The following is a 24,586-nucleotide window of genomic DNA, read 5'->3' on the forward strand; positions in this document are numbered from 1 at the left end:
ACCTCACCATCCCAAGTAGTAACTATGGATGCATTGATCTCAGGATGGGGAGCTCATTGCTTGGGCTCATGGTCCATGGACAATGGTCAGCCATGGAGGTGAGTCAACACATCAGTCTCCTAGAGCTCAGAGAGGCCCTTCAGGCATTGTGGGCAGATTGATCCAGGCCACCTCAGACAATACGACAGTCATCGTGTACCTGAACAAAGAAGGGGATATGAGATTGCTTCCACTCCTTGCTGGAGATCTTTCAGAGATGTTCCCCTTATCTGTCAGACTGTTCATGTTGGTGGGGTGGAGAATGTTTTGATGGACCAGCTTAGCCATACCAGGCTTAACACCCATGAGTGGGAGTTGGACAGATCAGTCCTGAGGACTCTGCTTCAAGGCTGGGGCACACCACATGTGGACATATTCACCACTCAGGACAATGCTGCATGCCAGAATTTCTGCAGCTGAGCAGGTTTCAGTATGGGTTCATGCGGAGATGCTTTCATTCTCAAATGGATGGGAATGTTGTTCGACCTCCCCCCCTCCTACTGATCACCAGGGTTCTGGTGAAAATTGGGACAGATGTTAGGGAATGCATCCTTAGTATTCTGTGGTGGCTCCACCAACTGTGGTTCACCCTGCTGCTCAGAATGGTGCAAGGTCGGTACTGTCATCTCCCATCGCGTCCATCCCTTCTTACCAGGGAGAACAGCTGAATCCAATACCCAGACCTAGCAACTCTCCACTTGATGGCCTGGAGGACTGGGTGACAAAGACTGAACCAGTCCTGGCACTGATACAGAAAATCCTCAATGCTGCTTGTAGGCCCTCTACATAGCATTTGTACGTGAGGAAATAGGCTGCTTTTTCCACCTCTGCTTCTGCTCAAGGTTCCCACCCACTCTGGTGCTCCTTGCACCAAATACTCAAATTTCTCCTCTCCTTCAAGAAAGGACCTAAATTGTCATTGTTATGAGTTTGTCTTCTGTTTCTACTTTTCATTCTCCCATTGAGGGTTTCTCTGTCTTCTTGCATCTGACAGTGAAGAGATTCCTGAAGGGGATCAGTTTGTTCCATGGCACTGAGCTGGAGACTCTGTAGTGTGTAAAGCACTTTCATCCAAGCCCTTTGAGCCACCGGTGACTACAGACCTATGTCTCCTTTCTTGGAAAGTAGCATTTTTGGTGGCTGTTACATCTGCATGCCAAGCCAGTTAACTCTGTGTGCTCAGAACAGACCAGCCTTACCTCACTTTTCACCAAGACAAGGTGGCCCTCAGACCTGATCCCACCATCTTGCTAAAAGTCGTGTCAGATTTTCATTTAAACCAGGGCATTATTCTGCCTGCATTCTTTACTTTCCCATCTACATCTCTGGAGTCAACCTTGCACATGCTTGATGTGCGCTGCACTTTGGCCTTCTGTAAGTCAAGGACTGAATAATTCCGACTCTCACATCACCTGTTGTTCTGTTACTGTGGGAAGCATGAGGGCCAGCTGCCTCGCATCCTGGGTCATAAAGACTATTGAACTATCGTATGAACTGGCTGGACTCGAACTGTCTGTCCCAGTCCAAGCTCACTCTACTTGTGCAGTAGTGATGTCATTTGCATTTGACAGAGGGGTTGCTATCCCCAAACTGTGCCATGCTGCAACATGGTTGACACTGTCTACCTTTATTAGACATGACAGACTGGATGTTTGGGCTAGGGTTGACTGTACTTTCAGTCATGCTGTCCTTTCTTCTGTATTGTAATAGGACACCAACCCATCACCTTGTATGTTAGCTTGCTACTCACCCAGATGCACAGAGACCACAAAGAAGAAAGACAGGTTGCTACCTGTCACTTTAGTTCTTTGAATGATCATCTCTGCATTCACACAACCCACCTGCTGTCCCCTCTTTGGTGTCATACTCAAGTTCAATGTTGGGCACTAAATATAATTCATCTCGGTTCCTCAGTTACAATGTCGGTCTCAAGGAACTGAGGGAATAAGCGGGAACCCACTAGGAACATGTGCACTGGGACGGTGGGGGAAGGGTTCCCACCAAAATTCCTCAGCTATAGAAGTTTCCTGAATCAGGGCTTCACGCAGGTGCACAGCCCATATGTGTGAAAGAACAGATGACTGCTAGAAGAACTACAGTTACAGGTGGCAACCTGTCTTTTTGTGTGGACTGGACTGAATCTTGCAATAGGAATAATATCAAATAAGGATAGGATATCCCATATTAGATGAACAAAGAAAGGGGTACAATGGATATATGCTTTCTTTAGTCTTAATACATATGTGCTATATGAATAACATAAATATATAAATATGAATTATATGGTTATATATAACCCAAAATCCATTTCTCATAGTGTTTATATGGTGGTTATTTAGAACACTTTGAGGTAATGGTGAGTGGAAGTGACACAATGTACTTCTGAATACAGTATTTATATGTGTAATGTTTAATTCGTGTTTAAGAGAATGTACAAAGCATATTTAATTAATCAGACTACCCTTCTGTGGAGGGTTTTTTTCCCCCCAGTTCAGAAGTTGTTTGTTGATTTTCAGTACATTAATAGCCCCTTTTAACATCAGCTATGGATTTTCAAGCTGCTCATTGGCCAGCAGCCTTGTTCTTGAATGCCATGAAGACACTGTTTTCCAGTTCAGAAGGTTTTGGAAATATGCGTTATATCAGTAGTAATGTACAGCATCTACTTTGAGGAGTAGGCTTTAGAAATTTAGCTGTGGAGACTACTGGAAAGTGGGAGCTTGTTAAGACAGAGTTAGGAGGGAGGTTATTAAGAGCAGAATTGAATTTGACCAAGCAAATTTAAGTGGATGTGACAGCTATATTTCACTTATGAAAAGGGACATTTATTTTTCTAGGCTTTAATTCCATTTCTGTGCCTCTCTCAGAGGCCTTTTGGATGAAGAAATGGTGTATAAATCAGTCAATATAAATATGGAAATCAAGATCAATGTTTTTTCTGGGCATTTTAATATTTCATTACAGCTTAGACTATTAAAGGAAAAATGTATGAGTCAGCGGAGACTCATTTCCATATTACAGGTGAAAGAAGAGCAGGGATATGTAAGTAGTGGACCTCTAGATGTTGGACCACAACTCTCATCATCCCTTACTACTGGCTATACTGCCTAGGGCTGATGCAGGTGCAGTCCACCACCATCTCAAAGGCCACATGTTGTCCACCCCCCAACTAGAGATTAGTAAATAGCTAAAACCCTAAAACCGCACGTGGTAGAATTTTACAGCAACCTAACTTTTCCTCTTTCTTTTTTGTTATCAGGAGGCAGCTGTAGCCCACCAATGAGATTAGACTTTGCTGAGCTTCATGGGCGGTTTATAAATATTAAAAACATTGAACATTAAAATACAGTGTAAGAGTTTAAAACCATTTACAGAAGACACACAAACAAACAGTATACACAAAGAGAACATAAATTGTATATTGTTAGTCTGTGAGCCCACACTGTCTTCAGAAGACTAAAGCAGCAACAGCTACTATTTTAAAATGTCTTTCTTTGATTCTCAGTGTTTTATGTGATATTGTAAGTCGCACTTATACATATCTGGCAGGATATAAATTTATAAAGTAAAATACAATGAATGTGAGAGAAGGGGGAGCCATTTCCATTTTAACAATGGAGGAACTGGGGTCAGAAATACAAAAATTCACCAATCTTCCCTCTTCCTTTTTTTGTTATCAGGAGGCAGCTGTGGTCCCCCAGCGAGGTTAGACTTTGCTGAGCTTCACGATGAGTATAAAGAAAAGAATTCCTTTCCTGTTGGCTCAGCTGTGAAATATACATGTCGTCCAGGCTATGCTAAGCATCCTGGACTGAAGGCCTCTATTATGTGCCTTAGAAATCAGGTGTGGTCAGAAGTTCAGGAATTCTGTAAAAGTGAGTCCCTTATCATTCTTGAATTAGATATAAGAGAGGGGGAAAGGATGGAACATTATTTTAATAGGGAATCTACATAAAGCTCAAATTATCTTAATGTTTAATATAAGTAGTGAATCAAGTCATGCAACTTTTCCCTTGTGAATGTATTCATTTTATAAAAAAATATAGAAAGAAAACTTTGAATCAGTTTTGCTCTTTAGAGTAGGTTGACATAAGTAGGAAAGATATCATTTGTCTTATTTTCTGCTAGGAAAATCATGTGGACATCCAGGAGAGCCTGATAATGGTAGGCTGCTTGCATCAGGAGATTTTTTCTTTGGTTCCACTGTAAATTACACCTGCGAGAAAGGGTAAGCATGAGGGAAACGAATGAAGTAGCCAGTTATGGGCTCCTCCCAACCTCGATTTCCCCCCGTCTACCTTTAAAAGCTTGATATTATTGAGTAAAACTTTTCCCCAAGGCTGGCATAAGGGGTTGGTGTCACTGGATGTTTGCTAAGGCCAATATCAGATGGACTGCTACTTGCCACCAGAACCCTCTAATTTGATGCTATGTCTCTTGGGATTATTCCCTACTCACCTACTCTAACCCTCTTTTCCCAAAGAAGAGCCCCAGCAAGCAATAAGAGTAAGCGGAAAGAACAGGAGTTGCCACTGCTTACTCACCTCGCTGCTCTTTCACTTTGAGCAGTGGTGGTGATTTTGCCTAGAGGCTGAGGCAGAACAAGTGGGTGACTGCAGAGGGGCCCACTGAGAACATTTTGCTCTACGGCTCCTAAAACATGGAAGAAGCACTGCTTTCCCCCTCACGTAAACTCCAAGGCAGGAAAAATTTCATTCTCAAATTTCATCTATTGCAGCTTTTCCCAAAACAAGACTTAGCAATCCTAAGAAAAAACTTATCTTGTAAGATAAACACTCAGGACCACCACCATGAGTAGGTGAAGGAGACAGTTGCCCCTGGCAACAGCTATAGGGGACATGCTGTTGCCATCTTTGCACAGGGCAATGATGTTTCTCTGGCACCTTCTCCCACTCCAGTCTTGTGCTATGTTTTCAGCTCTCCACAACCCCCCTCCTGCAGCTATACCACAGTATCAATTAATCATGTGGCCGCTGTTCCAGTCTCATACACATACATCAATGGAACGTATTTCAAAAAATGTGTACATATGGTTGTATCTTGATATGAAACTATAGAAGAATTTATGTGTTCTTTCCTTCAGTGGCCCATGAATTAAGTTTATACTTCCTTAATAGTCTATTTGAAAGAAGTGATGGAAGTGGATTTTTGTTCCTTTGTGTGTGGCTCATAAAGCCATATCTATATTGCCCAGAAAGAGGCCTGGAATGCTTGATCAAAGGAGATCTACTAATTAGGACACTGCATGAGCAGGAACCAAGGGTTGGACATCATCTGCAGAGTACTGGCTGATAAGGAATATGTTTTCCTGCGGGAGTTCCTCAATAAATAGCCCAATTGTTTGCTATGGATAGGTGAAACAGAATGCACATTCGTATTCTAAGCATCTAAATTCTGTACATATATGGAGAAAGACGTTGAGGATACATAATTGCTTCTGTTTCAATACAGGCACAGATTAATTGGTCAGTCTTCCAGAAGGTGTTTGATATCTGACCAAAGAGTAGTGTGGACCGGTGACATCCCCTTTTGTCAGCGTAAGTAGGAAACATGACACCTGCATAACTAAATAGTATTTCTATATGGCTCTTTGCTGGTCCTGTTAGAGTGCTTCAGGAACATTGCAAAATGAATCTGGTAAAGCTGGGAAAGGGTAAAGAAATACATGTGCTCTACTCAAGCACAGACAGAGAACAAGGTCACCAGTTCTCTGTGGCAAAATATGGGATTGAGCTGTGGCTTCATGAAGATCAGTATCTAAATTAGGACACAGTCTACCACTAACTTCTTTTGTGCAGGTCCCACTGAAGTTAATGAAACAGGCACAAAAGTCCAGTTTTGCAAATACCAGTTAGTTCAATGAATATATATGCTTTACCTGGTCACTAAGTAACACAGTCACAGAGCAAAGTCACATAGCATAGGAAGTCTGTGGCAAGACATGCAGTATCCATCAGAATATCTATACAATCAACTGAGCATAACTGAAACTCTCAGTGCTCACAGCCTTTCACCATAAATGACAAGAGCGCTGTCACACATTAATGTTGTTCCGTTCTTAGCACTTGAGTATCTGCTATCCAGCAAATCTTCTACACAGAATTTTAGTTGAGTACCTGACTGTGGACTGCAGCTCCTTTTCCGTTTTCTTTTTCAACAGCATAGCCTTATTATCTGTCTCTCCTAGTTTTTCTCTGTAAATAGAACAAGACTTCTGTGATCATAATCACTGGCCAGTATTCAATGGGGCACCCCCACCAATTCTTTTTCACTGTACTGATTCTGTTGCGCAAGCAGTGGGTCCCACCGGCTGTGCTGCGCAAGTGGGACTCACCGCTTACACAAGGGAGATTTAGCACTTCCTTGGGGAAGCCCCGAAACAAGCGGAAATAATCATTTTTGGAAGGAGGCAGGTTGGCAGAGCTCCCTTATTCAAGCTCCGATGATTATGCCTCCTTCCAGAAACGAGCATTTTTGCTTATTTTGGGTTTTCAAGGTTTTTCTGAAAGTGCTAAAGCACCATTGGGCAAGCAGTGGGGGCCGTTTGTGCAATGCAATTGGAGGGGAAGAAGAGAATTGGTAGGGGCAGAAGTACCCTGTTGGATTCTGCCTGATGTATTTTATATCTGCCAGGCTTCCTTTGAAATGCATGGGTGGGATGATCTGAAAGAGAGAATGGAGTCCCAAATATTCATGCCAAATCACATTGCATATACCTGGGAGATATTAAATCCCAAACAGAACAAAAAATCATGGAGAAAATAATATATACCTTCTGCATCTCTCTAGGTATTCCATGTTTTCCACCACCAGATATTCCCCATGGCAAGCACACTGGCATATATTTGGATGACTTCTCCTTTGGGACAGCTGTAAGATACACCTGTGATGAAGGCTACCCTCTTGTCGGGAATGCCTCTATTTACTGTACTACTAAGGATGGGTTAAATGGAGTATGGAGTGGACGTGCATATTGTGGAGGTATGGCTTCCACATATTTTTTTTAAATTATTCCTCTTTAGAAAAGTCCAACTTGCATGAACTTCTAGCATGATAAGCTGGCAATATTGGGGCAAGCATTGCATTGTTATTTCCCAATAAGAATGGTAACATATCCATAACATACCCTATCAGGAATACTAAGGCATCTGTCCATGATATTGCCATCAGCTATAGGCAGAAAAACAGAGAGCAGCTCTATTCCTTTTCTTCTTCCCTTCATTGGTCTAAAACATACCTTCTGTGCAGTGATTCAGTGTCCAACACCTGTGGTTGAGAACGGAAAAATAGTGGTTGGTGAATCCGACCCCTACCCATCCAACCAGAGAGTTACATTTGACTGCAGTGCTGGCCACACGATGGCTGGCTTGAGGGAGAGCCGTTGCCAAGCGGATGGCACCTGGGACCCTCCTCCACCTCATTGTGAACGGGGCAAGTATGACTATGAGGTTCCCACATTGTGAAAGCGATATGCAGAGACCTTCCTTCCTTCCTTCCTTCCTTCCTTCCTTCCTTCCTTCCTTCCTTCCTTCCTGTATGATGGTGTCCATTACATTCAGACACAGAGTATGGTAGTATAGAAACAGGAGATACCAGGCCTTATATTTTCCTTGCAGCCAAGCCAGTTTATCTTTCTGATGACTGACCTTTCCTTTGATCCTCTTCTGATTAATTTGGTGCCTGGCCTCTAGGCTGGCCATGAGCTCTGTTCACTGTTCTTATCTGTCTGTCTTGTCTGTCTGTCTGTCTATCTAATTTATATCCCACCTTTCTGCCAAAAGTGGTGTTCAAGGTGGCTAGCAATAATAAAATATAGATCGAAAACAAAATTGTAATAAAACACAATATAGAAACAGAGCCATAAAAACAATAAAAAACCAGAAAAATAAAAAAATAGACATCAGTCAACCAATTAAAACCTCCTTTAGCAACAGACCAGCTTATATGCCAAAGGTCTGCCTGAATAGAAACGTTTTTGTGTGTTGGCAGAAGATCAACAGAGAGGGCCAACCAAGCTTGTCTCGGCAGGGAGTTCTTGAGCCTGGGAGCAGCCACCAACAAAGCCCTATCTTGTATCCCCACCAGACGCACCTCTGATAGTGGCAGGCCTGGGAGAAATCTTAAAATCCAGGCAGGCTCATATGGGAGAGTGCTGTTTTTCAGGTAGCCTGGACTCAAGTCATATAGGGTGTTACAGGTCATAACCAGCAATTTGAACTGTGCCTAGAAACAGATCAGCAGCTGTTGGAACAAGCGAATGGTGTGCTGCTTGTGACCAGCCCCAGTCAACACTTTGGGGCTGGACCAGCTGAAGTTTCAGAACACTTTTCAAAGGCAGTCCCATGTAGAGTGTGTTACAGTAGTCCAAGTGTGATGTAACTAAGGCGTGCATGACAGTAGCCAGATCAGACATCTCTGTCAACAGGCACAGTTGGCGCACTCAACTGAAAACGCAGTCCTGATCACCACTGACACTTGGACATCCAGGTTCAGGACTGGATCCAGGAGTACACTCAAACTGAGTCTTCAGAGGGAGTATAAGCCTACACACCACAGCTTGAATCCCTATTGCCTAACCTGCCTTTTGACTAACCAGGAGCCCCCTTTCTTGTCTGGATTAAGCTTCAATTAGTTTGCCCTCATCCAGTCCACTACTGATATCATATACTGATTTAGAACTAGAATAATGTCCTTGAATCTAGGAGATGAGAGATACGGTTGGATGTCGTCAATATACTGGTGGCACCGAACCCCAAAGCTCTGGACAACCTTTCCCAGTGGTTTTGAAGGGGCCTCCGAGTCAGATCAGGGGGTCCATGCACAGCCCTAATAATTACATGGTGCTTAATGGAACATACTCCAGGTAAATGTGAATAGGACTGTACCTTAGTGTGAAATTGCAGAGTAAGCTACTTATTCCTTTCTTCCATGGGTCATGTAGGAAGTTTTTTCTTCCATAATATATGTGACTGAAGTGGTGGAACTGGATTTTTGTTCTTTTGTGTGTGGCTGGTAAAGCCATTCTACTTAATCCTGAAAGAGGCATGGATTTCTTGCTCAAAATATTTCAACTAATTAGGACACTGCATAACTAGGAAATAGGGACTGGATATCATAAGAAAAATCTGCAGAATCCTGGGCTGCAAGGATTACGCTTTCCTATTTTAATCCCTTGATATACAGTTTCATTGTTTGCTGTGCATACAGAGCATATATTGAATTCTAAGCAACTGAATTCTACACATCTCAGGAGGAAGAAGCAGAAAATCTGTAATTACTTCTGACTCAATACAGGTACAGGCTAACTGGTTAGTCTTCTAGACAATGTGTGATATCGGGCCAGAAAGTAGTATGGACCCCTGCCATTCCCCTTTGTCAGCGTAAGTGGAGTGCAGCTTAACGTTTATAGATCTAAATATTATCCCTAAATGGCTCCTTGTCAGTACAATTTCAGCTATTTGGGAACAATGCAAAATAGGTCTGGGAAAGACTGGAAAGGTTAAATATACATGCCCTTGTCAGACATACTGAGCAAATTCACAGGCAAAATAGAGAATGGAGCTTAGAATAAAAAATGGGCCCCAATCCACCACTAACTTCTTTTGTCCAGGTCCCACTAATGGTGAGCACAAGAGTATGGTTTGCAAAGACCATTTATTTCAGTGGGGTTTTGTGCACTACATATTCTTAGCAGATTATCCTAAAACAATGAAAACGAAAAGACTTTGTCTGAGTATTTGCCAAACTGTCTTTTATCTACAAAGAAATTGACATGATTGGCATAAAATATATTGAAGCATATCGAATGACTGCTAAGTGTGATGTGCTTCCAACTTCATGTGCCTTCATGTGGTGTCTAATACTTGGAAAAGAGTTACCTTTCTGTTTCCACTATCCACTAAATATTCTCTACAGAATTTTAGTTCAGCACCTCATTGTTGACTGGGTCTCCCTTTCAATGCTCTTTTCCAATGGTGTAGCTTTATTATTTCTCTCTTCTTGTTTTTCTCTGTAAATAGAACAGGTTTTGCTTGATCAAAATGAATGTGCTTTATATTTGTTTTGCCCCCTTGGAAAATGGGAGCAAACAAACATTAAAACAAAATATATGTTAAATCACATACAAACAACCCAAAGAGAGATAAAATATAACAATAGGTTAGAGCTACGCTTTGACAACTAACTTCATAGATCAAGCATGTGGTGTGAAGAACTGCCCTTGCTTTACTTTTCCCCTCAATTCACTCACTTAATATAATTCATTACTTTATTAAATTCTGTCAGTTTTAATCCACTCCTTCCCTCCAAGATCGTTTTAATTCTCCTTTATGTACATTTTCCATGAGGTGTAGAAGATGGAATATAAGAAATGGCACTTATACGACAGCAGGTTGTCTCTTTTAGAGTCTTTAGGGAGCTTGACTTGCTTGATATGCAGCCACTGGTGAGAAAACAAAAACAAAATAAAACATTATTCTGTTCATTCTTACTATGATGAAGCATGACAGATAGTGGAATTCCAGAGATCACAGTTTCTTGTTTTTTTCTGTTAAGGTTTGGTTATATTTTGTGGTTAATGCTACACTTGTGCTCATTGATATTTGCACTCCTTTGGCCTTAACTGTTGAATCCAGTAGTTGTGTTTTTCCAAGGTGTCTTACTTGACTGCAAAAAAAATTACATGTTGTTGTTGTTTTCAATATATGCCATCTGCCTAAATGTGAAAATCTGGTAATATTATGACAAAACATTGCCTGTTATTTTCCAACAAGAAGAATAATTCACTATCTGTATTCCTAAACAATCAAAACCTGACCTATTTGGCAATGTTACTGCATAGACACACAGGAAACAGGTATATTCCCTTTTCATCTTTCCTTCGTTCTTGTTTGATTATTAAATCATTGTATTTTCAGTGTCTCAGTGTCTACCTCCTCAAATTAAGAACGGGAGAATGGTGTCTGGTTCTTCTGGAACTTACACGTATAACCAAAGAGTGACGTTTGAATGCATTCCTGGCCACAAGATAACCGGCTCGAGAGTGATTCAGTGCCAAGTGGATGGCACATGGGACCCTCCTGTACCTCGCTGTGAAAGGGGCAAGTATGACTATGGAGCTTCTTATGTGACACCTTGCCTACAAATACAGAGAGCTCGCTTTCAGACTGCAAGAAACCTTGTCTCATGAAACTCCTTTGAGAGCAATAAATGTGTTCCTCACTGCATATTGAGAGAATGGTTTGAAGGAGATTAGTTTGACCCTGCTAGAAAATTGTATGCTTTGCTATTGCTGTGGGGGGAAATGTTTTGCTATTTACTGTGTTGCTGATATGAGAACTTTAAACTTAAGCCAGTCTATGCCACTTGAAAGCAAAAGTTGTCCGCAGAATATTCATATTGAAATATAATTGCAGTCCTTGTAGAGAGAGACAGTGTGGTGCACTGGATCGAGCACTGGACTTACACATGTGAGATTTGGGTTCAGATCTACACTCAGTGATCTACACCTTACTCGATGACATTGGGCCAGTCATCATTTCCTAACCTAACCTTACTTAGAGGGCTGTGGTGACAAAATGTGGGAGGAGGAGATCATGTATGATATTTTGTGCTCCTTGAAGGAAGGAGGGGATAAAATGTAATATACAACTTTTCACTGTAACTTTCTGTTAAGCATTCATTAAAAAGCTTTTGTGAATATTCTTTCTACGTTATTTTTTTCTGTTTAGTATCACAGTGCCCCTTGCCTCCAGACATAGCCAATGGGAAGCACAATGGTTTTGCTGGGCAAATGTCTGTAACGTATTCTTGTGATCCTGGTTATTCCCTTGTTGGAAAGGCATCTATTTCCTGCACAGCTTCTGGAGACTGGAGCCTTCCTCTGCCCCACTGTGCAGGTATTTAAGATTGCCATTTGAATTTGTGAGCTGGATACCCATACTTTGTATAGTCTGTACTGGTCTTTTGTTGTAATTTATTTCTTTTAAAATTCCTACCTGAAGCTGCTGTGAATTTTGAAGGAAAATGGCTTTGTAGACACTCAGTGGGACATGAATCTGCAACATAAATATTAACATAAGAGACTTGATTTCAGAGTTGCAGGGTAGCTTAGCAAAGATTCTATGTTTAGCTGGATTGATACGTATTCATGATAGTTAGCAAAAGATAATGTAGGCACCTTGTTCCTAGTATACCAGCCAATGATCACATAAAAAATACAAATCCACTAGTTTATCTTTGCATTGTGTTCAATGACTGGTATCAGGAAGATGTAACTGGAGACATCTCAGAATGTATGGCAGGATCCCAGATGTAGGGACAGTTTTCATTTTCTCAGTATTTGATGGACTCCCTCCTCTCTTTCAACAGTGCAGTGTTCCACACCTCAAATGAGTGCTACTGGGAAATACGAGAGTCAGAAATCAAAACACTTTACTAGCGAGATGTTTGTAGAATACAGCTGTGAGCCTGGATACAACCTTATAGGAAACGCAATAATGTTTTGTACATACATGACCCTTTATGACATGTATGTACAACTTGTGGCCCTCCAGATGTTTTGGCCTACAACTCCCATCAGCCTTAGCCGGCTTCACCACCATCTTGGAGCTGGATAGCTGTCCAAGGAAGAGTGGAGGAGGGACTATGGACGTTGTGTGTTAAAACACCCGGAGTGTCAAAACCTGCTCATTTCTGCTTTGTGTGTAAAGAAATCCAAAGTTACTACATTATTTATGACTATGTATGTGTATGAGTAGTGTTTCACCTTCACTAACAAGCCTGTTTCTCTTGGAGTTCTATTTGGGGGTTGGCTTCATCTGTCAGTCAGTAGAATGCAAAATCCAATGCAATGTGAGAAGGATTCGGTTATTTTTTTTCTCTTGCTCTCGTGTCTTTTGCAAAGTCTCAGCATGTGCTCAGAGATATCTATTACCCTGTAGTGTGCCTCATATAAGCATCACTTTCCACTATGTGTGCAACCCTAGATCAGGGTGATGATTTTGTGGAAAGATCGTCTTTACCAGAGAGATCAGAATCTGTATCAACATTACAGTAAGCATAAAACATCAGAATAAAAACAAATCAGAAGGATCTACTTTGTGAAGGGTTTTACCCTGAACAGCATCTAATCAATTAACAACCCCCCCTTTAAGTTTAACACATTGTGATAAGGGTTTTCTGTATTTGCTCAAGTTCCAGAATTACTAGGCAATATGGATATGGTGTGGTGTCCTATGCTGTGGCCATTTCCAGCTTCATCACCACCTTGGTTGGCTGTCAGTGGCAGAACAGTGGATTTAAGCCCCAGATTCTTCTGTTCTGTATACATGGACACCATTTGTCTTGGGATAACCAAGAGCACTGAACAAGAAAAGAAGAAACCCTAATTGAATATGTGGTGGTCAAGCATCATCTTAATCTGCCTCTGCATTGTATTCTTTGCTCTTCTCCTTTCAGTGGTGCAATGCCAGCCACCCCCAGATGTCGAAAATGGGGCTCACAGCAACCAGGGAGCAGTAGTGTTTACCACTGACATGTTTGTGAATTATACATGTGATCCTGGCTATACTCTTATTGGAGAGGCAACTATCTATTGCACAGACTCAGGCACGTGGTCTTCCCCTGCCCCTCGCTGTGAAGGTAAATTTCAGCAGCCTTAGCTGCCTTCCCAAGATCTCTGTAAATTTAATTCGAAATAAACACCCATCGGATTGCACTGTTAATTCTTGAACATTAATTTCTACAGCAAGCAGAGTTGCCAAATGCAACCTGCTCTGTCAGCTACACTTTTTGGCACTAGGTTGGCATGTACCTGGGCAAACAAACCCTGGCGGAAGGAAGGGAAACAGTAAAAAATCAGTTGGGGGGAAAGGAGAAAGAAAGGGTGTGGGTGTGCGCGCGCGTGCGTGTGTGTATGTATGTGTGGTTCAATCCAGCCGGGTGTGTCGATGTTTCTGTTGCGGGATGGGAGAGATATAATGAAGGAGCTTAGGAAAGGCTAATGGGCAATGTTGGGGAGCTAAGGGAGTGTGCAAGGGGGCTGTTTACATGAGAAGGGATCTGTCCATGAGGGCTGAGTTGAGAGGGTGAAGCTTCCATAGAGTATCATGTTTTGAAAACCTAAAATGTTTGTGGGTGTGTGAGTGAGTGGGTGAAAAAAATTAACACCACTCCATTTTTTCTCAGAGATCCAGTTGTAATACCATTGTCTAGGGATGGCGGAGAATTCCTCCATGGACCCAGTGAGGCCAGATTCAAAAGAATCCGGCCTCCAGAGTCTGTGGAGGAATGGATCACTTACATCCGCCCCCCTGAGGAATCTTCCCTGGCTGGATCCTCCCCGCCGGCTGGCTCTGGGGCGCCAGCGATACACCTGTCATTGCTGTATCGCTGGCTGGGCTGACTGACTCCGGACGCAAAAGGTGTAGCAGATGCCATTTGCAGCCGGAAAGCAATTAGATTAATCCAAATGCAGCCATAAATGGCTGCATTTAGCTTAAACCAAGGGCTTTATGGCCGCAAATGGCGTAGTGGACACCATTTGCGTCTCTGGTTCTTCACGCGATAGGCTAGCCTATTAATCTAATTGCTTTCTGGCCGCAAATGGCATCGCCGTGGAGCGTAGCTGGCCAAGGAGGATTCCAGGGGGAGGGACAGATTGCCTCCCTCAGTGGGCGGATTCCCAAGCGGAGGAACAGGTAGGGAATCCGCCCATCCCTACCACTGCCTTACTTTCATCTGCACTGTTTTTGGATCCAGTCGAAGGCTGTATATCTTACAAAGTGGTACGAACGTAGAAGGGGATGGGGCTGTGGCTGTCACGAAGGGACCCTGCACTTCTGAATTTACCACTACAATACTGGGCTGAAGACTGCCATTTTGCCCTTAATCTTTATCAATCCAAACTCAGCAAGCAGGGTTGGGAATAAGGCATCATGAGGCTAGTGAGGGATGCTAAAAGCAACAAAAAGGCTTTCTTCAGCTATGTGCATAGTAAAAGACAGAGGAAAGAAATGTTGGTTCAGCTGTTAAATAAGGATGGCAAAATGATAACAGATGACAAAGAAAAGGCAGAAGTGCTCAGTTCCTACTTTGGCTCAGTCTTCTCCCAAAAGAAGGTCTATGACCCCCCTGGCAAAGGCAAAGTACAGGCTGAAGGGGCAGGATTGCAGCTTGAGATCGATAGGCTTTTCACTGTAACTTTCTGTTAAGCATTCATTAAAAAGCTTTTGTGAATATTCTTTCTACGTTATTTTTTTCTGTTTAGTATCACAGTGCCCCTTGCCTCCAGACATAGCCAATGGGAAGCACAATGGTTTTGCTGGGCAAATGTCTGTAACGTATTCTTGTGATCCTGGTTATTCCCTTGTTGGAAAGGCATCTATTTCCTGCACAGCTTCTGGAGACTGGAGCCTTCCTCTGCCCCACTGTGCAGGTATTTAAGATTGCCGTTTGAATTTGTGAGCTGGATACCCATACTTTGTATAGTCTGTACTGGTCTTTCGTTGTAATTTATTTCTTTTAAAATTCCCACCTTAAGCTGTTGTGAATTTTGAAGGAAAATGGCTTTGTAGGCTCTCATGATGGTAGGACAGGAATCTGCAGCATAAACGTGAACACAGGAGGCTTGATTTCAGAGTTGCAGGGTAGCCTAGCAAAGATTCTATGGTTAACTGGACTGGTATATATTCATGATAGTTAGAAAAACAAAAAGAGGAAGCACTTTGTTCCTAGTATACCAGCCAAAGTTCACATAAAAATACAAATCCACTAGTTGATCTTCGTATTGTGTTCAGGGATTGGTATCAGGAAGATGTAATAGGAGACATCTCAAAATGTATGGCAGGATCCCAGATGTAGGGACAGTTTTCATTTTCTCTGTATTTGATGGACTCCCTCCTCTCTTTCAACAGTGCAGTGTTCCACACCTCAAATGATTGCTAATGGGAAATACAAGAGTCAGAAATCAGAACACTTTACTAGCGGGATGTTTGTAGAATACAGCTGTGAGCCTGGATACAACCTTATAGGAAACGCAAGAATGTTTTGTACAGAGTCTGGCTTTTGGAACTCCTCAGCACCAAACTGTGAATGTGAGTCTCTTGTCAGCCTTTCTATTTAAATCATAGTATGCAGCTCATGCAACAAATCTAGAAATGTTGCCAGGAAATATAACATTGCATACATGACCCTTTATGTCAGGGGTGGACAACTTGTGGCCCTCCAGATGTTTTGGCCTACAACTCCCATCAGCCCTAGCTGGGGAGGCTGACATACTGCACAGTGACATGCCGGCCTGTAGCCCTATCTTTATTTCCAATGGGCTGTCCTCACAAGCGAATTTGTGTGAAGTTAGAGCAGTTTGAGTTCCTTCCCGACAAATTACCTTGTCACCAATCCTCTGCCAACCAGCTGCTTCCTTCTTTAAAAGCTGCATTTTCTGAAACTCCTTTTATTCCAACTTTTGTTTTTACTGAAAGGGGCTCCCTGGCGGTTTTAGCACAGTGTGCCATGTCCCCCACTGCATTAAATCCTGGGTGTGCCTCTGTTACCTGGCAGTGATGTGGCCAAGGTGGTGGGATGTCCCGTTCCCTCTTGTTTCCCCAGTGGAAGTAATTTTTCCCATTCCCATTGAAAAAATCCCCACGAGCACAGCAGTGACCCTTCACATTACCACAGTACCGGGGACCTTAGGTACCCTGCTTTTAATCTTTAACATATCCCCCCTTTTGTGCATGTTTACTCAGAAGTAAGAAATAAATCTCGCTCATCTGCAGGAAAGGGTTAAAAGTTAACTTTAGTAACTCACCTTAAAGTGTTCTTTCACTTCTCTTAAATTGCTACTGTGTTGTTGTGCTTCTTTGATGTCCTGCAGTTTCTCTGTTGTTATGTAAAGTCCTTCTCTGCTATATCGCATTATTTCATTACTGCAATTACGATCTTTCGGGTTTGCAGGAGCTCCTCATTGCAAGCAGGGAGAAGGAGAAAGGGGGGAGTTGGAAGGGGGATTGGAAGCAATTGACAGAAGTGCACTCATGGGGAAAAATGGGGTTGGAGCAATAACTCTGCAGCTGTTTGCTGGGCTGTGGCGAAATTCGGGTGCGGGCGGAACTCTCAGGAGCCTTCAGATGCAGCACTGGAGAACTGGAGATTTTGGTTTCTTCTGGGAAATCTACACACACAGGGAAAATTAGTTGCTCTCCATTCATAATAATGTAGGGAGCGTGGAAAGGGGTGGGAAACAAGCCTCACTCATTGGTTGAGCAGCCCCTGCCAGTTTGATGACGTTCAGTTCTACTCCCCCCACCCCACCCAGAAGTATGTTCCTTTCGAGTGCCGAAAACCAGATTTTAAAGGTACACTACACTTGGCTTACCTTGCTTCGTGTGTCCCTGATGGACCAAAGCTGATTCCATGAAAATCTGGGTAATACTCCAATGAACTTCTCATTCTGTTGTCATGAAGATCCTCCCCACCGCAAATTTTCTGAGACCCACTTGGGCCCCAGAGGCATTCTTCTAAAAATAACAAGGGTGGGCTGCTGCAGACAAACACTTCATTTTGAAAAAAGAAAGGTAAGTTGGGGTGGGGTGGGATGGGGAGCAGAGCATCCTGGGGGTTTAGACCAGGTGGTGGGAAACAAGGGGAGCGTTCAGGGGCTATGTGTGGGGGTGGGCATGGGTTTTGTTTTTGTTTGGAGTGGTGTATGGTTTCCTTGGGTTTTTGTTTTTGACATGGTGTGTGTTCTGTCTGGTGTACACGTATGCACACGTGCTTGGGTTTTTTGTATGGCTCTGTGGTGTGAGTAGGCGTTTTGCCTGTGTGTGTTTCTCTGAACATCACAAATTTGCCTGCTGTGAAATAGGTATTTTGTTGTGCTTTGTGGCGCCAAATAAATGATCTGGAATTTGGGGGCTCAGATCCCATATCTGCCTTGTACTCAATTACTTGGCCAGGTACTTGTCTCAGAGCCTTCTGTGAAATAGGTGTTGCAGGAGAAAACTGTGGGTTCAAGAGTAGTTTTGTTTTTGACCTCAGACTCCACCTCTGCCTTGAATTCAAGTTCTTGGTCCTTTTAGCTTCCTCAGTTTGCCTTCTGGAAACTGTTTTGTGACTGGTTATGCCCCACCATTCATTCATTCATTCATTCATTCATTCATTCATTCATTCATTCATTCATTCAATATCCTGCCTTTTTCCTCTTGTAAGGAACCCAAGGGGGCTTACATTGTCCTTCTACATGGTCTCCATTTTATCTTCAAGACAACCCTATAAAGTAGGTTAGGCCAAGAGTCAGTGACTGGCTTAAAAGTCATCCAGTGAGTTTCATGGCCAAGTGGGAACTAGAACCCGGATCTTCTATGTCCTAGTCCAACACTCTAACCCCTACACCACTCGCTCACCAGGCAGTCATTTTGTGTGAGCATTCACAACACACTCAAATGTTGAAACATACCCATCATCTCAAAAAGGTTTGGGACCCCTGCATTATGTATATTATTGTTGGATATATTTTCTATCTGTCTGTCTCTCCCTCGGTCTATTGTCTGTCTCTCCCTCTGTAGTGCTGAGGACAATAACATTATGCCATTGCTCCTTTCAGTGGTACGGTGCCCCTCACCTCCCAAAGTCTTGCATGGGAAGTACAATGCCGAGGAATCAACAAAATACACCAATGGAAAATCTGTAAAATACAGCTGTGAACCTGGCTATGTACTAATAGGAGAGGCAACTATTTATTGCACAGGATCCGGTGTGTGGAGTATCCCTGTCCCACGCTGCGAAGGCAAGCTTATATAGTAGTTTTTCATTTTGGCTTTACAGATTTAAAATTGAGATCATTGTTTTCATAGATTCCCTCTTTCTGCATTGAGAGGAACTCCAAATGTTATGGGTTTGGAGTTCCTCTCAATGAGGATAACTTCAGAGTTGCAGGGTAGCTTAGCAAAGACTCTATGGTTAGCTGGATTGATAAGTATTCATGATAGTTAGCAAAAGATAATGTAGGTACCTTGTTCCTAGTATTCCAGCCAATGATCACATAAAAAATACAAATCCACTAGTTTATCTTTGCATTGTGTTCAATGACTGGTATCAGGAAGATGTAACTGGAGACATCTCAGAATGTATGGCAGGATCCCAGATGTAGGGACAGTTTTCATTTTCTCAGTATTTGATGGACTCCCTCCTCTCTTTCAACAGTGCAGTGTTCCACACCTCAAATGAGTGCTACTGGGAAATACGAGAGTCAGAAATCAGAACACTTTACTAGCGGGATGTTTGTAGAATACAGCTGTGAGCCTGGATACAACCTTATAGGAAACGCAATAATGTTTTGTACATACATGACCCTTTATGACATGTATGTACAACTTGTGGCCCTCCAGATGTTTTGGCCTACAACTCCCATCAGCCTTAGCCGGCTTCACCACCATCTTGGAGCTGGATAGCTGTCCAAGGAAGAGTGGAGGAGGGACTATGGACGTTGTGTGTTAAAACACCCGGAGTGTCAAAACCTGCTCATTCCTGCTTTGTGTGTAAAGAAATCCAAAGTTACTACATTATTTATGACTATGTATGTGTATGAGTAGTGTTTCACCTTCACTAACAAGCCTGTTTCTCTTGGAGTTCTATTTGGGGGTTGGCTTCATCTGTCAGTCAGTAGAATGCAAAATCCAATGCAATGTGAGAAGGATTTGGTTGTTTTCTCTTGCTCTCTTGTCTTTTGCAAAGTCTCAGCATGCGCTCAGAGATATCTATTACCCTGGGAAGATGTAGTGTGCCTCATATAAGCATCACTTTCCACTATGTGTGCAACCCTAGATCAGGGTGATGATTTTGTGGAAAGATCGTCTTTACCAGAGAGATCAGAATCTGTATCAACATTACAGTAAGGTCCAACAGTCACATCCAGTGGAGTTCTGTTATGTACGGATAAATAGACAGGTTCTGTTCAGAAGTATGGCATATGAAGCCAAGCATAGTCTTTCCCTGTCAAACATTGTGAGTGGAAAGGTTGATCACACGAGACGGGTGGGGTGTGACAAGGAATCCATGAAGCCGACCATGAGTAATGAATAGTATGTGGCCATGTGGAAAACTAAGTTGCATATTATCAGGGACTTTCATTTTTATAGATGGCTATTTTATTTTGTTATTATGTATTAAAAGTATTTTAACCTGCTTTTCATCCTAAGATATCAGGGCCATATACAAGAGATACAAAAAACGCCGAAATATGCCAGAATCTAATACAATAAAAGCATAAAACATCAGAATAAAAACAAATCAGAAGGATCTACTTTGTGAAGGGTTTTACCCTGAACAGCATCTAATCAATTAACAACCCCCCCTTTAAGTTTAACACATTGTGATAAGGGTTTTTTGTATTTGCTCAAGTTCCAGAATTACTAGGCAATATGGATATGGTGTGGTGTCCTATGCTGTGGCCATTTCCAGCTTCATCACCACCTTGGTTGGCTGTCAGTGACAGAACAGTGGATTTAAGCCCCAGATTCTTCTGTTCTGTATACATGGACACCATTTGTCTTGGGATAACCAGGAGCACTGAACAAGAAAAGAAGAAACCCTAATTGAATATGTGGTGGTCAAGCATCATCTTAATCTGCCTCTGCATTGTATTCTTTGCTCTTCTCCTTTCAGTGGTGCAATGCCAGCCACCCCCAGATATCGAAAATGGGGCTCACAGCAACCAGGGAGCAGTAGTGTTTACCACTGACATGTTTGTGAATTATACATGTGATCCTGGCTACACTCTTATTGGAGAGGCAACTATCTATTGCACAGACTCAGGCACGTGGTCTTCCCCTGCCCCTCGCTGTGAAGGTAAATTTCTTGGCAACAGGATTGTCCATGTTGGCCATAGAAGTGCAAGCTACAAAAGTGAGAATGCATGTTCACATTGGTTCCTTCCTTCTGCATTGAAACGTTTGGTTTCAGACAAATCCTTAAATTAAGGCTGCTTCAAATGTTCCAGACTTCTTAGACTGGAGGCATACCTTTCGGAATATGTGTCATATAGAATTCAGTTTTGTGTGGAATAAATGTTCATGTGAAGTGTCGCTGAAAAGAGACAAAGCCAAAGTGACAACTAGTGAAGGAAGACTCCTCTTATAGTAGTGGAGGTGGTACCACCTACCCTGCCCTGGGGGTTCAGTAACTTACCTCTTATTAAGGGGCTTCATATCAAACTGAGAGAACCTGAAATTTTAAACTTTCCATTGATAATGTGACTGAAATGGTTGTGCGACACATTCCTTTTTCCATTTAATTTTTACTGTAGAGTCCAATGCTGATTTTATATTTTCATTTGTAGTTGCTAGTTCTATACATTCATAACAGAAGAATAACAGCATCGCAACACTTTAGAAACCAAGGGAGAGAAGTGCATTTGAGTGATGTGTGGCTCATTATTACCTGAAACACAGCCTTACCATTCGGTGGCAATGTGACAGCAAAGGAGACTCTACTCTGAGAATGGATGCCGTTTACATGTGTTTGGGATGTGATTTACATTTGTTTAGGAATGGATGCTATTTACACCTGTTCACATGTGTTCATTTGCTGTCAGGATCTAAAAACATCAACATCTCATCTAAAGTTAGGGGCACTTATGAGAAAAGGGAAAGATAGTTAGGAATTCGTGCTCCAAATTAACACCATTATAAGGGCGGCAATCCAGATAGTCATTCTGTGGTGTTTCCCAAGAGCACGAGGTCCTCCTGGGTTTATAATTGCTTGAGGTGAATCTTCATTTGAAATTATCTAAAACAAAGATGCAGATACTACATATTGAAAGATCACAGAAAGAGGTGCAATGGACACGTGCTATTTGTATGTTGAATTTTTATGCATCATCTAATGAAGAGAAAGGTGGGGATTACTTTTTCCCAGAACTTTTTCCTTGTGTTGCTTGTCCTTGTTCAGGACAATAGCCTCACCTGCAGTTTTCCTATTGTGACATACATTGTATTGGTATAGAAGGGAGATATGTTTTCCCTCTTTCTAAAGCAACCTATGTTCTGCTGTCCATCAAGTACCTTTTCCCCTTTAATTATGTGATTAATCGCTCCTAAATGATTAACTGTCTTTGGAGTACCAGTGTTGATTTTCCATATGCAGCATGTTTCTGTACTGCTAGTTCAAAGTATTATTAGTGTGTACAGAGGCAGCTCCAGGTTTTAGGGGGCCCTGGGCAAAGAGCAGTCTGATGGGCCCTCTCCTCTGTTGGTGGGCCCTGGCACACCGAATCAGCTGGCTGAAGCAGCGGTGTAGTGGTGGCAGGTTGCGCTGGGGCTTTGCTCCGGCACTTTTTTTGAAGCCAGCCCCCAGCCGGGTCACAGTCTGCTAGAGAAGGAGGAGGGAGCAGGGGAATGCGAGCAGCTTCCTCTTGGCTGCTTCTCCTCTACTATGCAAAGCTAGCCAGACACAGGGGGCGAGCGAGAGAGGGAGGGAGCCTGAGAGAGCTCTGCAGCCTCCTCTCCCCCACCCCTAGTCTCCTCCTCAGCTCTTGGCTTCGCCGCCTGTCCCTGCTCTGTGACTTCAGGCCCGGTACTGCCCTCATCTCCTGCAATACTGGCCACCCCTTCAAGCCCGTTGCTGCTGCTGGCCAGGGCAGCAGCAGGAGGGGAGGCTGCTGACACCATTATTTACTTATGGGGCAGGGCAGGTGACTGGTTTGTGCCATTTTTTAGGATTTATCACACAATCCTATGCATGTTTACTCAGAAGTCAGTCCCGCTATGTTCAATTGCCAGGTAAGTGTGGGTAGGACTGCAGGCTTAGCTGCCTTCCCAAGATCTCTGTAAATTTAATTCGAAATAAACACCCATCGGATTGCACTGTTAATTTTCGAACATTAATTTCTACAGCAAGCAGAGTTGCCAAATGCAACCTGCTCTGTCAGCAACACTTTTTGGCACCAAGTTGGCATGTACCTGGGCAAACAAACCCTGGCGGAGGGAAGGGAAACAGTAAAAAATCAGTTGGGGGGAAAGGAGAAAGAAAGGGTGTGGGTGTGCATGCGTGTGCGTGTGTGTATGTATGTGTGGTTCAATCCAGCCGGGTGTGTCGATGTTTCTGTTGCAGGATGGGAGAGATATAATGAAGGAGCTTAGGAAAGGCTAATGGGCAATGTTGGGGAGCTAAGGGAGAGTGCAAGGGGGCTGTTTACATCAGAAGGGATCTGTCCATGAGGGCTGAGTTGAGAGGGTGAAGCTTCCATAGAGTATCATATTTTGAAAACCTAAAATGTTTGTGAGTGAATGAGTGAGTGGGTGGGTGGGTGAAAAAAATTAACACCACTCCATTTTTTCTCAGAGATCCAGTTGTAATACCATTGTCTAGGGATGGCGGAGAATTCCTCCATGGACCCAGTGAGGCCAGATTCAAAAGAATCCGGCCTCCGGAGTCTGTGGAGGAATGGATCACTTACATCTGCCCCCCTGAGGAATCTTCCCTGGCCGGATCCTTCCCGCTGGCTGGCTCTGGGGCGCCAGCGATACACCTGCCATTGCTGTATCGCTGGCTGGGCTGACTGACTCCGGATGCAAATGGTGTAGCAGATGCCATTTGCGGCTGGAAAGCAATTAGATTAATCCAAATGCAGCCATAAATGGCTGCATTTAGCTTAAACCAAGGGCTTTATGGCCGCAAATGGCGTAGTGGACACCATTTGCGTCTCTGGTTCTTCACGCGATAGGCTAGCCTATTAATCTAATTGCTTTCTGGCCGCAAATGGCATCGCCGTGGAGTGTAGCTGGCCAGGGAGGATTCCGGGGGGAGGGACAGATCGCCACCCTCAGTGGGCGGATTCCCAAGCGGAGGAACAGGTAGGGAATCCGCCCATCCCTACCACTGCCTTACTTTCATCTGCACTGTTTTTGGATCCAGTCGAAGGCTGTATATCTTACAAAGTGGTACGAACATAGAAGGGGATGCGGCTGTGGCTGTCACGAAGGGACCCTGCACTTCTGAATTTACCACTACAATACTGGGCTGAAGACTGCCATTTTGCCCTTAATCTTTATCAGTCCAAACTCAGCAAGCAGGGTTGGGAATAAGGCATCATTGGGGAGCTCTGTGAGGAAGGCAGACAAATAATCTTAAAGGAGACTCAGGTCAGGCATCAGTGGTACTCCCTGTCAGGGTGATGAGGTCCCGGTACCTGCCCAAGGATGCCATGTGTTGTTGAGCGCTCTGAGTGCATACATGAAATCCAAGATAAGAAAATATAAGAAGGGCCAGAGTAAATCCTTAGGGTTCACTCTGGCTTTCCCTGATTATGCTTTTCCAGGTGGATCTGGTTTATAGCTGCAATTGTGTTGTAGGTTCTTAGTACTGTCTAGGCCATTTCTTTTTTTGCTCATGTTTGTTGTTTCTATTAATGTTTTGCTGATTTATTACTGTATTGGTCTATTTTACTATTGTAAGGTGCCTTGGGAGAGGGGCTCTTGCCCTGAGAGATGGCCTAGAAATATTTTAAATAAATATTTAAATGAGCTTC

The 24,586-nt window shown here is 43.1% G+C and overlaps 1 protein-coding gene across 1 annotated transcript in view; it reads left to right on the forward strand.

Moving 5' to 3' along the window:
* The window catches only part of CR1 (complement C3b/C4b receptor 1 (Knops blood group)), a 126,751-nt gene that overhangs the window by 27,416 nt on the left and 74,749 nt on the right, over positions 1-24,586 (forward strand). Inside the window, exons 9-19 of the mRNA XM_084853355.1 lie at positions 3,720-3,914; positions 4,168-4,267; positions 5,512-5,597; positions 6,850-7,041; positions 10,977-11,159; positions 11,790-11,957; positions 13,519-13,701; positions 15,329-15,496; positions 15,975-16,154; positions 18,665-18,847; positions 20,725-20,907. Of these exons, the coding sequence (XP_084709481.1) occupies positions 3,720-3,914; positions 4,168-4,267; positions 5,512-5,597; positions 6,850-7,041; positions 10,977-11,159; positions 11,790-11,957; positions 13,519-13,701; positions 15,329-15,496; positions 15,975-16,154; positions 18,665-18,847; positions 20,725-20,907 (1,821 nt within the window). The remainder of the gene's footprint in view (positions 1-3,719; positions 3,915-4,167; positions 4,268-5,511; positions 5,598-6,849; positions 7,042-10,976; positions 11,160-11,789; positions 11,958-13,518; positions 13,702-15,328; positions 15,497-15,974; positions 16,155-18,664; positions 18,848-20,724; positions 20,908-24,586) is intronic.

Source organism: Heloderma suspectum, chromosome 4 (genome assembly GCF_057233095.1).
Source record: "Heloderma suspectum isolate Gila_16-S chromosome 4, 16-S_ref, whole genome shotgun sequence".
In the NCBI taxonomy this organism is placed as follows: Eukaryota; Metazoa; Chordata; class Lepidosauria; order Squamata; family Helodermatidae; genus Heloderma; species Heloderma suspectum.